Source organism: Salvelinus fontinalis, chromosome 21 (assembly GCF_029448725.1).
Source record: "Salvelinus fontinalis isolate EN_2023a chromosome 21, ASM2944872v1, whole genome shotgun sequence".
NCBI lineage: Eukaryota > Metazoa > Chordata > Actinopteri > Salmoniformes > Salmonidae > Salvelinus > Salvelinus fontinalis.
In genome coordinates, this window is record NC_074685.1 from 1,962,264 (window position 1) to 1,978,542 (window position 16,279).

General features: G+C 40.8%; 2 protein-coding genes across 6 annotated transcripts in view; one reads left to right on the forward strand and one right to left on the reverse strand.

The window, feature by feature from the left end:
* Nucleotides 1-16,279, forward strand: part of LOC129818048 (cyclin-I-like) — a 45,853-nt gene that overhangs the window by 15,986 nt on the left and 13,588 nt on the right. Inside the window, exon 1 of one of the 5 annotated variants that reach the window (XM_055873582.1) lies at nucleotides 10,884-11,148. The exons of the other annotated variants lie outside the window; for them this stretch is intronic. The gene's annotated coding sequence lies outside the window, so the exon portion shown is untranslated. Of the gene's footprint in view, nucleotides 1-10,883; nucleotides 11,149-16,279 lie in introns of those variants that run through there. 5 annotated transcript variants of the gene reach the window in all.
* Nucleotides 333-5,050, reverse strand: LOC129818049 (cyclin-G2-like). The gene is made up of 8 exons (XM_055873584.1): nucleotides 4,944-5,050; nucleotides 4,007-4,147; nucleotides 3,695-3,835; nucleotides 3,231-3,481; nucleotides 2,880-2,958; nucleotides 2,681-2,779; nucleotides 2,110-2,312; nucleotides 333-1,397 (listed from the first exon to the last, which is right to left on the reverse strand). Exons 2-8 carry the CDS (start codon nucleotides 4,109-4,111, stop codon nucleotides 1,262-1,264), a joined length of 1,014 nt encoding a protein of 337 aa, XP_055729559.1. The 5' UTR covers nucleotides 4,112-4,147; nucleotides 4,944-5,050; the 3' UTR covers nucleotides 333-1,261.

Sequence of the window (16,279 nt, forward strand, 5' to 3'; positions counted from 1 at the left end):
TGTTTGTGCCAGGACTGAATTGTCTAGAAATCAAGAGCTAGCTTTACTAAATGAATCATCTTGTGTTCAATATTGTTTTCTCTTGACTGAAGTAGAATGGTTTGGTTGACCAACTGAGTTCATGTGCCAGAACTGAAGTGGCTTCAGTTTCAGGAGAATTCACTGGAAATGCTAAAGCATCGCTTTATTTCTTTTGTCAAGAAAATCTACTGCCCCAGGGGGTCCTTTTCGCTAGTCGTTGGGTTCATATAGACTAGGCCAATACAGGTGTAACCTAACTAAATCATAAATGTACTATTTCTGATGGGCAACATTAAGAAAAGACTAAATAGTAATTTCAAAATAGTATTTTAATGTTTTGTCATAGCTCACAGGCAAAAAAAAATAAGTTAATATCTACAAAGGTACTATTCATAATGCTTTTTGTACATTTTATAAATTTACATTTTTTTGTACATTTCTTTACAAGGTTTCTTATCATACATTATGTTCTTCCTCACATACATACAATCCAAATAATTTAAGAACCTACAGCCAACAAATTGGCACATTTTAAAGTTTAACAAGATCATAGTCAAACACACTCTTAATATGAATAATCAGACGTTGGCGTTTACAGTTTAACGCTAACCAGCCTGGCCACCAGTCAACATAACTCAACAATAACACTCGTTATACAGAAACAGGGCAAAGTACGTTTACCAGGTTAATGCGAGACAAATCCAGCCGCCTCAGAGACGGGTTGCCCAAATGGCACCGTATTCCCTATCTAGTGCACTACTTCTGACCGGGACACACAGGGCTCTGGTCAAACATAGTGCACTATAGAGGGTGCCATTTGGGACAGATATACAAAGTGGCTGGAATGTGAGACAAATCCAAACATGCGCCACACCACAATTTTTATTTAGCTGCCTGTCTTCAGGATTGTGCAAACTCTCACATTTCTGTATGTTTGTTTTTTAGCTTAAAACATATGCTGTATATTGATTGGTTTTCTGTAATGAGCCACACTGTGGTAGCCCTATAGAAGGCTAACAAAAACATTTACTACGGTATGTAGAGAAGCCATTTTCTGGTTCGTATTCACTACGAACAAAATAGGCCGTCACAGGGAGGGACAAACCTGAACGTACCCAATGACCTCTCGTTAACTGTTGCAAAGCTTTTAGCTACGTTTTTGAATTAAATGAACACGATGCTGCATTAGAAAAGGTGGTTATGTAACCCAGGCACTGTGGCTCCCTTAGAGGGCTTTGGTCTAGGAGGTATGGTGGTATTTGTTGTGGGGTCTTTGGCAGAGGAAGTTTAGAGGGAAGTAAGGCCCCTCCGCGTCAGAGCCCAGGGAACTGCTCAGGCTCTCCTCCCCCGAACTCATGTCTTCACATGAGTCTTCACTGGAAGAACAAGAGGGGAAAAAAATGTTAAAATTCACAATATTCCTTAGTTCATCTTTCATCCTGTTTGCAGTTGTCAATGTAATTTAATCCTTTTTATTATTGGTTTGACTACAAGACACATCCCAAAGTCTTTAATGTGGAGATGTAACTGCTATTGTCTGACTACAAGACCCATCCCAAGTCTTAAAATGTGGATGTTTAACTGGTTGTGTAATGTTGTGGTTGAGCAGTTATGGGAACTACTGTTGCTAGGTAGGAGTAGGACGTGACAGAAGTCACTTAACACTCAGACATTAAGTATGTGGGTTAGTTAGTGATACGAGCCGGGGATGTGCCTCCTCTGATAGGCTAGGCTAAATGACGCAACCGGTAGGGCTATGACGTGGCTGATGGTATGAAACCCCCCCCCCACTACCATACAAGTCATGGGAATAATATCTTCTGTAACAACAGAAACCAGGCAGGAGGAGTGGTCAAACTCTGAACAAAACACTGGAGAGAGAGGGGTGGGGCTTAATTGTGTGTGTGTGTGGCTGGAAAATCCCCTGAATAACAGAAGTAGGGAAATCTCCAGAGTTCTTCCCCGTTGTCATGTACCGGTAGTAGACTTGTTTGACTGCCTTCTAACAGAATGCACATTTTCTAGAATAGTAGAATGTTTTTGATTCACATCGTTTCTCTTCCTCTACAGAGACATATTCCTGTATACCTTTCACTCTGATCCCAGCAGTTCTCAGGAATGGTTGGCAGTTCAGGGACACTGTAGGAGCTAGTGTGAAGGTTCTGAGCTGTCCTTCTCGACACGATCCAGACAAGCTTCTTATTGTTGGGTTTGCTACATTCAGGAGAAGAGTAGTCGGACATACACTTGGCCACTAGTCCCTTCCAGTGTAGCAGCTCAACGTCAGTGATCTGTAAAAGACGACCAGGGCATCATAACATTGAACACCAGGTTACATAATAGACTGGGTCAGCAGAAACCTTTGGGATGGATTCCAGACGTTGTAAAAGGATAGCGGCCGGGAACTTGAGGCCGGGGAATGTGAAAGGGCCCTTTATAAAAAAAAATGTCTTTCCATAACCGTGCCAATTGTCATATGAAACCTTCTGGACTAGGGTTGTAGGGCATACAATATTCAGAGATGGTTCCAGGGAGAAATAGGTTTCTTTTGTGTGTAAATTTGACAGTTAACATAAGGTTACTGTGTTAAACAAAGGATTACATCATTGCTATGTGATAAAGCTTCAAGGATTTTCTAATAAGTGTATAATGTGTTTACCTTGAGATGTCTCTGAACATGATGTGCTATTTCTAACATATCAACAGAATGCATGGCTTCAATCTCCTGAGTGAGGAGTGACAGGGCCAAGACTGACGGCTGGAAGAGAAGAGACAAAATGCATCAAATTAGACTGCAGCTGCCAAGAGGTCTCCTGTAATATGTAACATCTTATGGACTCTCTGGGGTAAATCGTTACTTTAGCTTTGGAGAACGCGATCCGGCAGAGACAGGCTTTGAGCTGGACCTCTAGTGTGTCGAGGTTCAGGGCCTCCTTCCTGTAAAGGTTAAAATACTTATAAGAACCAATCTGGGTGTGAAAACAAGGTGTTAAGGCTATCTGTTACATAATTGAGTTTGTTCGGGTGGAATGGACACATGCTATTTGATCATGTCCAGTGAGAATAGTTAAAACCATCCGTCCTACTTTCAGTCAGGACTAATAAGTACATGTCTAGTTGTCCAAGTGAATTATGTCACACTATTACCATCTTCCAAATGAGGTTGATTGCTAGGTGAATTGTAATATCTTTTTATAATGGGTTCTTACAGGTCTGAGGTATGGGCGCTTGTGATTCCGTGGTATAGGTGCAAAAACGTTAAGGCTGTGATGGTTTTGAGTTGGAAGTTGAGTTTCTCTGAAATTATCTTCTCCATGCGAGTGAGGTCCGAGACCGTAAACTTGCACTGGCTGATACGAATAAGTTCATTGGTGGAAGACACGTTACACTCCTCTTCGACTGCTTTGGCTGCGATGTGGAGGCAGCTGATGCCGATGCAGGCTAGATGTTTGGGTTGGACCTGAAGAGAGACACACAATAGCTTGGAATTAGTGGAAATAGGGACAGGCTATTATTACTCACTGAAACTCCCTTTTTATTTGTAGTTTGTCTAAAGCACATTATTGCTTTGTCATCAAAAGAAATGGACAACACATGTCAACCTAATGTTGCTAATTAGCTTTAGAGTACTTGAAATTACTAAAATGTGCTCTTGATTGGGTCTTCATCTTACCTTCATCATGGCCAGGAATCGATCCAACAGGTTGACTGCCAGAACGAAAGTCTGTGTACTGTACCCAAAGAAACTAGTCAGGCTCCAGAGGTCCTCCACTTTGGTGTCCCGACATTTAGCTGATATACCCCTGCTGTCATTCTGTAATTAATAAGATCAAGATAAAATATTATTTCTTTACAGTAAGATTTTAGGCATTTAGTGTGTATTAGTGTAATGTGTTTATGGACCAATTTGTTTCACCATAATGTTTAGGGATTCATATCGATCACGTGAACAATATTTATATTTAGCTACTGTACTGCAGACTACCTCTCCAGTCGATTCGATTAAGCGGAGTCCTGTTTCCTTCGGAAGATAATAACTCTCCTGTTCAAAATTGGCTATCAGCTCCCTCATAAGTTTCACAGTTTCCATGTCTGGACTCGGTTACAGCAATCTGAATGTCTTTCACTGTAAAACAAGACGGAGTGTAATGTTAGTAAATGTTTGTCCGCCCTACATTTGTTCACCCGGTCAAGGTTTGCCCAACCCTGGCCTCAGCTGGGATTCGGTGTCAGATTTCTTAGGTTAACGCCTACTTAATCACAACACAAAACGAATCTAATTGGGATTTTTCCAGTGTAAAGTCGTAAATATGATCACAAATGTCGTGAGATACTCAGACATTTACATCAAAAACAAGCTTGAATCCATTAGCTATGCTTCAAATCGTCGACGAGCGGGGGAAGGGGGGCGGATTCTTGTTCTTGCCTAGGAAGCAATGCATTAGCTGGTAATCGTTCGATTTTTTTTCATATAACTTGACGTTAACTCCATCAAATTTGTCTGATTTTAAAAACGGTTTGCAGCTACTAGGGTGGTGATGTAAAAGCCAACTTGTTTTCGAGCATTAAAAAAAAAATCGGTTGAGCGAAGAGCTGTGCGAGTCAACGACAGCGTTACACAGAGACGATAAATAAAGACAAGGACAAAGATACTGTAACGTTAGCTAGCTAACGGTAACTACAAATCAGTCGAAGTAAGATGCCAATTTCATCGACAAGCATAAAAGGAAAGACCAAATGGATTAGTATAGTTTTAAAATCATAAACTTGATATAAAAAAAAATACGTTAATCCTCCAGGAAGCAATTTATTTTACTGGAATGGATTAAAAAAATTAATGTTTTACAACACCAGTAATATTTTCAATTACCTCATTTATTCAATTTCCTTGCATCTGCAATGTTAAAACTGTATATAATTACCTGTAATGTTAGTTATATCGACATTTTCTACGGTCCCAATCTCTTCTGTTTTGTTGTTCTTCTTTACCGTCGCTAGCCTTTCTTTTTGTTGTTGAGAGTTTCCACACCCAGAAACTGACGTCAATGCCATGGCAGCCAATCACGTACGGTATCCATCTTGGCTTGATTTATCGAGAAAGGTCTGCCTCCTCTGTGGTTTACTACTATAAAGTATTGATTTTAAATATTAAATTCAAGAGATGGTAGTCCTACACAAATCAATGCTGTATTATTTAACGTTTGTTAAACGTTTGTTATGGTTCAAAAAAACGAGTTTAGTATGCTGTGTTCTAGACCAGCTCGATACTGACAATTCCACGGACCAATCATCTTTCTCCTTTTTTGCCCGTTCAAATAGTCCGCCCAAAATTCTACAGTTCTATTGGATGCCTGGACAAACCCTTTTACTGACGGGCGATTTGAAATAATTACGTCAGATTGTACATAGGGCATAAACAATTTAACTACCAGATTGTTTTTCTGGTCCAATTTGTCAACAGGAATTTATGAGAATACTGTTATTGTCAAAGACAATTAGAAATACTTTATTTCTGTTCCTGCACAGAACACACTAACCTTGTTTTATAAATCAAACTCAATCATTCAAAGGACAGAGGTATACATGCATTGGCAGTAAATTATTTTCCACTTTTATGATTATTGTCAAGAAGAAAGCACAAGTACACCATGTATTTTATTTGTATATTAGGGAAAGGGGGACACCTCGTCAGTTGTATATTAGGGAAAGGGGGGAAACCTCGTCAGTTGTATATTAGGGAAAGGGGGGAAACCTCGTCAGTTGTATATTAGGGAAAGGGGGGAAACCTCGTCAGTTGTATATTAGGGAAGGGGGGACACCTTGTCAGTTGTATATTAGGGAAGGGGGGACACCTCGTCAGTTGTATATTAGGGAAAGGGGGAAACCTCGTCAGTTGTATATTAGGGAAAGGGGGAAACCTCGTCAGTTGTATATTAGGGAAAGGGGGGAAACCTCGTCAGTTGTATATTAGGGAAAGGGGGGAAACCTCGTCAGTTGTATATTAGGGAAAGGGGGGAAACCTCGTCAGTTGTATATTAGGGAAAGGGGGGACACCTCGTATATTAGGGGAAGGGGGGACACCTCGTCAGTTGTATATTAGGGAAAGGGGGAAACCTCGTCAGTTGTATATTAGGGAAAGGGGGAAACCTCGTCAGTTGTATATTAGGGGAAGGGGGGACACCTCGTCAGTTGTATATTAGGGGAAGGGGGGACACCTCGTCAGTTGTATATTAGGGGAAGGGGGGACACCTTGTCAGTTGTATATTAGGGAAAGGGAGAAACCTCGTCAGTTGTATATTAGGGAAAGGGGGGAAACCTCGTCAGTTGTATATTAGGGAAAGGGGGGAAACCTCGTCAGTTGTATATTAGGGGAAGGGGGGACACCTCGTCAGTTGTATATTAGGGAAAGGGGGGAAACCTCGTCAGTTGTATATTAGGGAAAGGGGGAAACCTCGTCAGTTGTATATTAGGGAAAGGGGGGAAACCTCGTCAGTTGTATATTAGGGAAAGGGGGACACCTCGTATATTAGGGGAAGGGGGGACACCTCGTCAGTTGTATATTAGGGGAAGGGGGGACACCTCGTCAGTTGTATATTAGGGGAAGGGGGGACACCTCGTCAGTTGTATATTAGGGGAAGGGGGGACACCTCGTCAGTTGTATATTAGGGAAAGGGGGAGACCTCGTCAGTTGTATATTAGGGAAAGGGGGAAACCTCGTCAGTTGTATATTAGGGGAAGGGGGGACACCTCGTCAGTTGTATATTAGGGGAAGGGGGGACACCTCGTCAGTTGTATATTAGGGAAGGGGGGACACCTTGTCAGTTGTATATTAGGGAAAGGGGGGAAACCTCGTCAGTTGTATATTAGGGAAAGGGGGAAACCTCGTCAGTTGTATATTAGGGGAAGGGGGGACACCTCGTCAGTTGTATATTAGGGGAAGGGGGGACACCTCGTCAGTTGTATATTAGGGGAAGGGGGGACACCTCGTCAGTTGTATGTTAGGGAAAGGGGGGGAAACATCGTCAGTTGTATATTAGGGAAAGGGGGGTAAACCTGGTCAGTTGTATATTAGGGAAAGGGGGGACACCTCGTCAGTTGTATATTAGGGAAAGGGGGGACACCTCGTCAGTTGTATATTAGGGAAAGGGGGAAACCTCGTCAGTTGTATATTAGGGGAAGGGGGGACACCTCGTCAGTTGTATATTAGGGGAAGGGGGGACACCTCGTCAGTTGTATATTAGGGGAAGGGGGGACACCTCGTCAGTTGTATATTAGGGAAAGGGGGAAACCTCGTCAGTTGTATATTAGGGGAAGGGGGGACACCTCGTCAGTTGTATATTAGGGGAAGGGGGGACACCTCGTCAGTTGTATATTAGGGGAAGGGGGGACACCTCGTCAGTTGTATATTAGGGAAAGGGGGAAACCTCGTCAGTTGTATATTAGGGAAAGGGGGGACACCTCGTCAGTTGTATATTAGGGAAAGGGGGAAACCTCGTCAGTTGTATATTAGGGAAAGGGGGAAACCTCGTCAGTTGTATATTAGGGAAAGGGGGGAAACCTCGTCAGTTGTATATTAGGGAAAGGGGGACACCTCGTCAGTTGTATGTTAGGGAAAGGGGGGGAAACCTCGTCAGTTGTATATTAGGGAAAGGGGGGTAAACCTGGTCAGTTGTATATTAGGGAAAGGGGGGGACACCTCGTCAGTTGTATATTAGGGAAAGGGGGACACCTCGTCAGTTGTACAACTGAAAGCCTTCAACTGAAATGTGCCTTACGCGTTTATCCCAACCCCTCTGAATCAGGGAGGTGTGGGTGGGCTTCCTTAATCGACATCCATGTCTTCGGTGTCCGTGGGAACTGCCTTGCTCGGGGGCAGAAGGACTGATTTTTTTTTTTTTACCTTGTCAGCTCTGGGATTCGATTCAGCAACCTTTCGGTTACTGGCCCGATGCTCTAACCACTAGACTACCTGCCGCCCACAATCTGTGTCTTTGTGTACTACCCACAGAATTATCACAGTGGTTTATTTATACAAATATTTGTCATCAGTCGTTGTGGCTGGCAAAGGGTAAACTAAACATATTACATAACATATTATTGGTCCCGTGTGGCTCAGTTGGTAGAGCATGGCGTTTGCAACGCCAGGGTTGTGGGTTCATTCCCCACGGGGGGACCAGGATGAATATGTATGAACTTTCCAATTTGTAAGTCGCTCTGGATAAGAGCGTCTGCTAAATGACGTAAATGTAAATGTAAATATTATGGTAGGATTCATTCCCAATAGAAAAATATTCCTACCACACATCGAATACAATGGGGGGAAAACAAACGTGATGTCATAACTGAAATCTATCATGTATTTTTATAAGTAACCATAATACAACACTAAAGTAGAAAATGTATCCCAAATATTGATACAATATTAATTTTCAACACTAGCTGTATGAGGGTGGGCGGGTCAAGATCTGTGTCTTGCTTTGCTCTTAGGATCTGGGCACCATTTTTAAAGGAGGGATTTCTGGGGTAGCGGTTGTTGTAGAGGTGAAGCAATTGAAGTTTAAGATTCCTGGTGTTTGTGACTTCCGCCGTTTGGCACGATGCAGACCCAGCGGTGAAACTTCAGTCACTAACAGGCCTTTTTGAGTCGATCTTTACCCGACAAATTCATGTTAGTTATCCTGTTAGAGCAGCTTTTGTGCCAAATCCACTGCAGTGTTTCAGGTGCCACATTTTATGGTCATATTGCAGCAGTGTGTAGGAGGGAGATTTGAAGATGTGGGAATTGTGCAGGAGGGCAATGGGACATAGGATTGTGTCGTTTCGGAGGATAAAGTTGTTTGTCAACTGTAGGGGTGCCCATGTTAGTGGTGATCGAAACTGTCCGGTGCGAGAGACGCAGGTTGAGGTGGCTAGAGTCAGAGTAGTGCAGAAGGGGTCGTATGCTGAGGCAGTGAAGAAAGTAGAGGAGGATGGGTCAAGGGTGAGGGATCCATGTGAGTAGTAGATCTGTGTCATCACAGATGGATAGGCCAACGAGTGATATGCTTCAGTAAGGTTGGTTTCTTAGCATTCATAGCAATGGTTATCAATTGTACTGCAGAAATGGAATGTACGTCACAGAAAATAGATGTGGTGGAAGCTGCATAGAAGTGTGTGTATATATATATATATATATATATATTTTTTAACTAGGCAAGTCAGTTCAGAACAAATTCATATTTTCAATGACGGCCTACCCCAGTCAAACCCGAACGACGCTGGACCAATTGTGCTCCGCCCTATGGGACTCCCAATCACGGCCGGATGTGATACAGCCTGGAATCAAACCAGGGTCTGTAGTGTTGCCTCTAGCACTGAGATGCAGTGTCTTAGACCGCTGCGACATTCGAGGGGCTTGAGTATACTCGGGAGTATACGAGATTTGACTACAGAAAAGTTACATGGTGTATTGACTACAGAAGAGTTATAGGGTGTATTGAGTGGTGGTGTCCCGTCCTCCCAGGTCGTTGGTATAGTGGGTTTTTAATGAGTAGGGTTATTTGTTAGGGAGTTTTTATATTTTTTTGTATTAGTTATTTGTTTTAGTTTTTCCCCTTTTCTCATTTTGTATCACAAAATATAATGGATTTATATTATAATCCAGTTGGGAGCGGAAATGCAGCATTGGATGCCACCTGCAAGAAGAAAAAAAAAGTGGGTGAGAGGCTAGGAGCAAATTGAAATGGAAAAGTGTTGCGTAGCTCTTGAAAATGTAGAACATAAAGGCGAAGCAGCTGCTTTACAAGTGGGGTGCACTGTTGAGCGCTACATCACAAGGGGTTAGTGCTGATTGTGGTGACAGCCGGTTAAATGGCGTCCCTTGACAAGGCAAGAACCAAGATGTATATCCGGAGAAGTGCAGTATTATCATAAGGAGACTTATACTTGGAATTCCATAGGAGGAATATAGGGGAAAAGAGAGACAGAGGAGGTCTTAGAGGGAGGAAGAGGGTGAGCTTGAATCGGGCAAAAAAGGGAGATGGTTTGTTAAAGAAGAATGGTATAAAATGTAAGCAGAGGGAGTTGAAAATAGGAGAAATGGAAATGAATGAGGGCGAAGTATCGGAGGTGGTAGGTGTGAAGTTCGCAGAGCCCGAGGTTTGCACCGAGGATCAGGATAAAGATGAGTCTGTGACAGTTGAGGTGAAGTTTTTGGGAAAAATGGACCCTTGCCTTTTGGCTGGTCCATTTGTGGTTTCAGGGTGGGTGAAAACAGAGTTGGGTGCTGTGGAATCGGTGAGAGTAACCAGAAGTGGTCTTGTGATAATTGTTTGTGGGGCTGGGGATCAGAAATGTTCCTTGCGAGAGAGGCAGGTTGATGTGTCCAGGGTTATAGTAGTACAGAAGTTGTCATATGCTGAGGCAGTGAAGAAAGTAGAGGAAGATGGGTCAAGGGAGAGGGATCCTGAGAGGAGTGGTGTGAGTAGTAGATATGTACCAGTACAGATGGATAGGCCAACAAGTGATATATTTGATTTTTGGCATTTATATCAATGGTTATCAACTGTACTGCAGGGATGAAATGTAAATCGCAGAAAATAGTTGTGGTGGCAGCTGAAGAGAGGAATTTGGGTGTGCGAGACTTGATGTAAGAAGCATTACAGGGTGTGTTAAGTGGTGGTGTCACATCCTTTCAGGCTGTTGGCCTGAAGTAGGACTACATTTATTTAAATACTGGAGTAGTATGTATGTATGTATTATTTTGTGTGAGTGTAGTGTTAGATGGTAGGGTATTTGTTATATTTATTTACATTTTCCATCAATTCCAGTCTAGTAGGTGGCGGTAATGCAACATTTATTGGATGCCAACCGCCGTTAAACCTCATCGAAGAAGAAGAGGAAGGGGGCGATTTCTCTTTCTCAAGAGTCCACAGCCCTTTTCGGATGTGTAGACCTATGTCTATTCCGTTCAAATTTTTTTGATATACATTTCATTTGGAAGACCCCCATTTCTCCACAAAATAAAACACAACATGGAATCGAAGATGGAGTAACTCAAGACCCTATTTACCTCCTTTGTTTTACCTCAATTTAATGGACCGGATGATTTCCAAGTCAAACTGTGATTCCCACAGCTTTGCAGGGGAGGTAAGCTAATCATAGCTAGCTAACTAGCATAAAGTAGTTATATATGTAAAATAGCTAGCTCTTTCTAGCCATAACCTCATGTATTCATCAAAACGATATATTGGATAATAGACGTTGCCTGTTAATGAAACGTTGCTTTATTAGCTAGCTAACGTTTACAATCGGATAGTGTTTGCTTCTGTTCTCGTTAGGTCGGTAGCTTGCTAACTAGCTAATACGTCAGCTACTGTAACTGTCTTACAAACGTTAGCATAACTAGCTAGTATTATCGAGTTTGTTACGTTAGCATAACTAGATAGTGTTAATCTAGTTTATGTTGCACACCGTAATATTAGCCTAGATGGTCATACATCTTACTATACGGGTGAAAGATGGCTAGATATGTCGGTTTTCTATATAACTAGTAAACTAACGCTTCTGGCTTGCTAAATTCTCGAGACGAGATAATGCCTCATCACGGTTGTCACTAAAGACGAGTGTTTCACTAGTTGGGACAATGAATGACCAAGGTTAAGTTGGTTTTATATTCGGACATTCAACAGACATTCCCCGAAATCCATTTTAAAATGGTAAAAATCAATAACTAATTCATTGATTGTCACAGAAACATAAAAATAGATATGGTTTATTCTATAAATGTCTAGCATACTTTAACAACCTTTTGTTTTGAATAAAAATTCAGTTTTGATTTGATGGAAATACATAACATCTTTGAAATGCGATTTTTAAAGCTGAATAAATCAATAACTGCTATTTTTAAAGTTGTATAAATCAATAACTAATTCTATGTCACAGAAACATCAAACTAGGTATTACTTATTCTATAAATGTCTAGCATACTTTTACAACCAATTGTTTTGAGGGGGAAAAATCCAGTTTTGATTTGATAGAGGGCATGTAGTCCATCTAGAAGGCGTGTGTTCAAAGTTCTAATGAGTCTGTTGTACCCTATTAGAAGGGGCCTGGCAGAAAATTCTGCATTTTCAGGCACATTAGATTACAGGGAAAAAATTACAGGATGAAGGGGTCAGGCTTGACTAACAAAGAAGACCGGTGGATGGATCAAGAGGACCAAGACAACCAAGAGGATCAACATGTACATTTCACAGTGGAGATCATAAATATATTAGCATGGGTATTGAAAGATACCAGAGGGTGGATAACCCTTTGCTACAGGTTGTGGGAAAGGGGGCAAAGCACAGACCGAGAGAACAATGTAGTATGCAACTGTGAGGGAAAGATCTATGTGTTCCAGAAAGCATCTTTAAATGTGTCAACAAAGCATTAAAACATTTGGTATTTTTCTTTTCTTTTTTCTGCCAGTCTTCAATGCGAAGCAAGACTGCACAATGTGTGCTTTGCATCATCCAGAGAAAAATGGTCATCTGACCGACTGGGTTTGTCTTTGTGTAATATAACAGTAGGCTATGAAAACTCATGTAGTTTCATCCCTCAAGACATTTACAAGTATGAAACTAGGTCTTGAAACTTTTTTGTACTCAGGGTTATCCTTGTTCTAATGCTCTATCGTTACTCTATTTGATGAGAGATACATACTATGACAGAAATTTGCAGTAATAGGTACACATGTTGTATCTGGCACAAGTGACAATTTAAACTGATTTCAATTTCAAAGACTGACATTATTGTAATGTTTGATATTACTACATTGATGTGGGATACCTTTTTTTTATCAACACGTGGTTTTTTTAGCAAATGTACACCTTTTTATTACTATACGATTTATATTTCCTGAATACTCAATGATGATTAACACCTCAGTTATGTGTGCTTCTGTCAGGGTTGTGGTCAAATGCATGTGGTTTTAAAGTCAATTTAGCGATTTGAACAAAAATCCAATTCAATTTGAAAATGTCTCCTAATTGCAAAAGCATGTATCAGAATTTGGGTATTCCACAACTGTAATTTACATGTAAATAAACCATGAGCCTGTTTTTCTGTTTTAAATACTGCAGATATAGAATGCTCTGTGTGCCAGAGATGGTACCATTCAGCTTGTCTGGGGATGACACGGAAGGTCTTCAACAAAGCCAAAATAAATGATTGGAAGGGGCCTCTGCTGTTCAATTAGAGACGTATAAATGACTGTTGTGCCTTGTAACTACTTTAAAATGTGGAACTGCTGCACAAAAAATGCAAACGTTGATTTGGCATACAATTTAAGATCGTAAACATTGTGCAACTTTATATAAACATTGTCTTAATTTCAAGTGCAATTTGTCGTATATTAACATTTCTTTAAAGTTATTGCAAATAAATGCGTTTTCACTTTTTCTGAGATAATCAGTGAAAACATTATTGATTTTACATAGCTTTAAATGGCATTTTATAGATGTTATGTATTTCTATCAAGTCAAAACTGTAATTTTTCCACAAAACAAAGGTTGTAAAAGTATGCTAAACATTTATAGAATGAATCATACCTAGTTTGATGGTTCTGTGACAAACAGTGAATTAGATATTGATTTATACCGCTTTAAATGGCATTTTATATATTTCTAACTAGTCAAAATTGAATTTTTCCTCAAAACAAAGGTTGTAAAATTATGCTAGACATTTAGAGAATAAACCATATCTAGTTTTGTTTCTGTGACAACCAATTAGTAATTTTTTTTTTTTACACTTTTAAATGGGTTTTGGTGAATGTGAATATAAAACTATCTTTATCTCGATCAATGAATGAGCGTATTTGGTGGTGAGCAGCGTCAGTAAATCAGGTGACCAAACGTTCACAAAACGCAGTGCTCTACGCAAAACGTTTTACAAGGAACATGTGAGCGCGCGTCTTTGGTAGAAAAAAATGTAGAAGGACACGAACTTGAGCACAATGGAAAAATATGAGGTAACAGTCCGATTTATTTGTAATTAATGGTTCAAGCATGACAATCCTGAATCTGCTCTGTGTATTCTCCATGCCACTCAGAGGCTGCAGTATGATGATCTGTAATCATTGCAACAATTATCAGCTGGGGGTGTGTACTTTTTATTTTATTTTTTTGGAGCATTGGCGCTCCCAACTAAAAAACAATTCAGGTCGCACAGCAAAATATTTTGGCCGATATACGATTTAAAATGGTTTAGCTACAATTACCAATGTGTTGTGTTGAACACTAGCGTGAGCAACAATCGTTGAATCTGCGGTTAGCCTTCAAAATAATAAAAAATCTCCCATTTGAAACTGATGCAAACCCCCCAAAAATTTGGAATTGTCCCACAATTGGACTAGATGATGCTAAACAAGGTTGAAATGTGATATATAAATTAAACAAATTACAATAATTTGTTAATTTGACACAAAAGTAAAGATCTGTATATGTACAGACTTCAGGATTGCATTAGGGGCATGCTTATATCACAATGTAGGACCTTACCAGTGCATCTTGGGCCTTACCTATGCATCTTGGGCCTTACCAGTGCATCTTGGGCCTTACCAGTGCATCTTGGGCCTTACCAGTGCATCTTGGGCCTTACCTATGCATCTTGGGCCTTACCAGTGCATCTTGGGCCTTACCAGTGCATCTTGGGCCTTACCAGTGCATCTTGGGCCTTACCAGTGCATCTTGGGCCTTACCAGTGCATCTTGGGCCTTACCAGTGCATCTTGGGCCTTACCAGTGCATCTTGGGCCTTACCAGTGCATCTTGGGCCTTACCAGTGCATCTTGGGCCTATTAAATGGGGTATATCAGCCTACTCAGTGACACTCCCAGAACACAACCCTGAAGAGTTCTCACAAATCGTGATGTCGTAGCGCTTATTGCGGGACTCAGAAACCACTGTGAAATGACCAACAATAAGCTCACCAGTCAACCTACTGTATGAGTATTGCAGGGCTGACTGTAATTAGACGATCGTTTGGTCGTTATGCTGTTGGTCAACCAATATTTTTTTCGGGGGGGGGGGGTCGAGCGGTAGATTTTTGTTTAGTTTTTTTGTGGCACACGAGACAGACACCTGTCTTATTGGCAACCATCTCAGTGATCTAATCCATTACGGAGGCCGTAGGGACGAGAAGAAGAAGAAAGGGATTGTGGTTAAGACCCATAATTCACTTCTCTCTCCAGAATGTGCTCTCTCCTGCCAATCTGTGCACATTTATTGTTTCATAACTTAATTGTTTGCTTTGTTAGTGTCTCAATTCTCCATTTACATATATCGCCAGTAGTTCATTTCTAATCTATAATGTTTGTTTGGTTACGGTAATGGCTGGTAATATATTCAATACATTATTATTCCAGTCTTTTACCGTTCTCATTGTCGGGAGTGGACACGTTGTTTACAGAGCGCGACAAACCTATGCTACACTAGTGAGAAACACGTTTTTGGTTTATTTCATTTGATTTTATGAGTTTTTGTCAGTTTAGTCATTGTCTTTTGTTTGGAGCGCTCCTGTCAATGTTGAGTAAGGATGCATAGAAATAGAACTATAGGCTACTTTGCCTGCATGCAATTGTAGGTATATAAATTTGCCCATTTGTACATCATGTACATATGAAAACAATAACTGGAACCCAGATCGGTAGAAATGGTAAGATAAATTTGCATTCTGCATGAGAAAAGTTGCCGACTCTCCTGAAGTTGCCAGTAAGAGGCTACAGGAGAAGTAACGGCAGAACCTGTGAAAGCCAGCAGGAGGAAGATGGTCGGGACAGGTTAAGGGTTTTTCCTTCTGGCTATCTTGATCTCTGGATCTCTCTTGAGTCATTTGTGTCTCAAGAGAGATCCACTTGTGTCATTTCATCTAACGGTGCTCTTAAAGAATCAGACAAGCGCGATACATGTATAGTTGATTTTTTATTAAAACACATAGGTATCTATATATGAAAAAATACACGTTTTAAAACAGTTTAAATTGGGGTGATTTTATTGCAAAGGCGAAGCACCGATTCTACCATTGTTGCTCACGCTAATGTTCACTACACGTAATACTATTCATGAACATCTTGTAAAACATATGCTAGCTATGTTGTAAAAAAAACTTTGCTAGTGTGTGTGATACTTCTTGCTTGTGTTGTTCTAGTCAATGCATATTTGTAAAAGCCCTTTTTCCACTAAACTGGAGGCTAGTCGTGTCAGATTAGAATAGTCAATAATGAACTCCCAGACCCAACT

What these genes read in the sequence shown, in the direction of transcription:
- LOC129818049 (XM_055873584.1), bottom strand. Translation starts at nt 4,111, where the DNA reads ATGGAAACTGTGAAACTTATGAGGGAGCTGATAGCCAATTTTGAACAG. An exon ending in TAATCGAATCGACTGGAGAG is followed by an intron (nt 3,836 to 4,006) that starts GTAGTCTGCAGT and finishes TATTAATTACAG; the next exon opens with AATGACAGCAGGGGTATATC. An exon ending in GATTCCTGGCCATGATGAAG is followed by an intron (nt 3,482 to 3,694) that starts GTAAGATGAAGA and finishes GTCTCTCTTCAG; the next exon opens with GTCCAACCCAAACATCTAGC.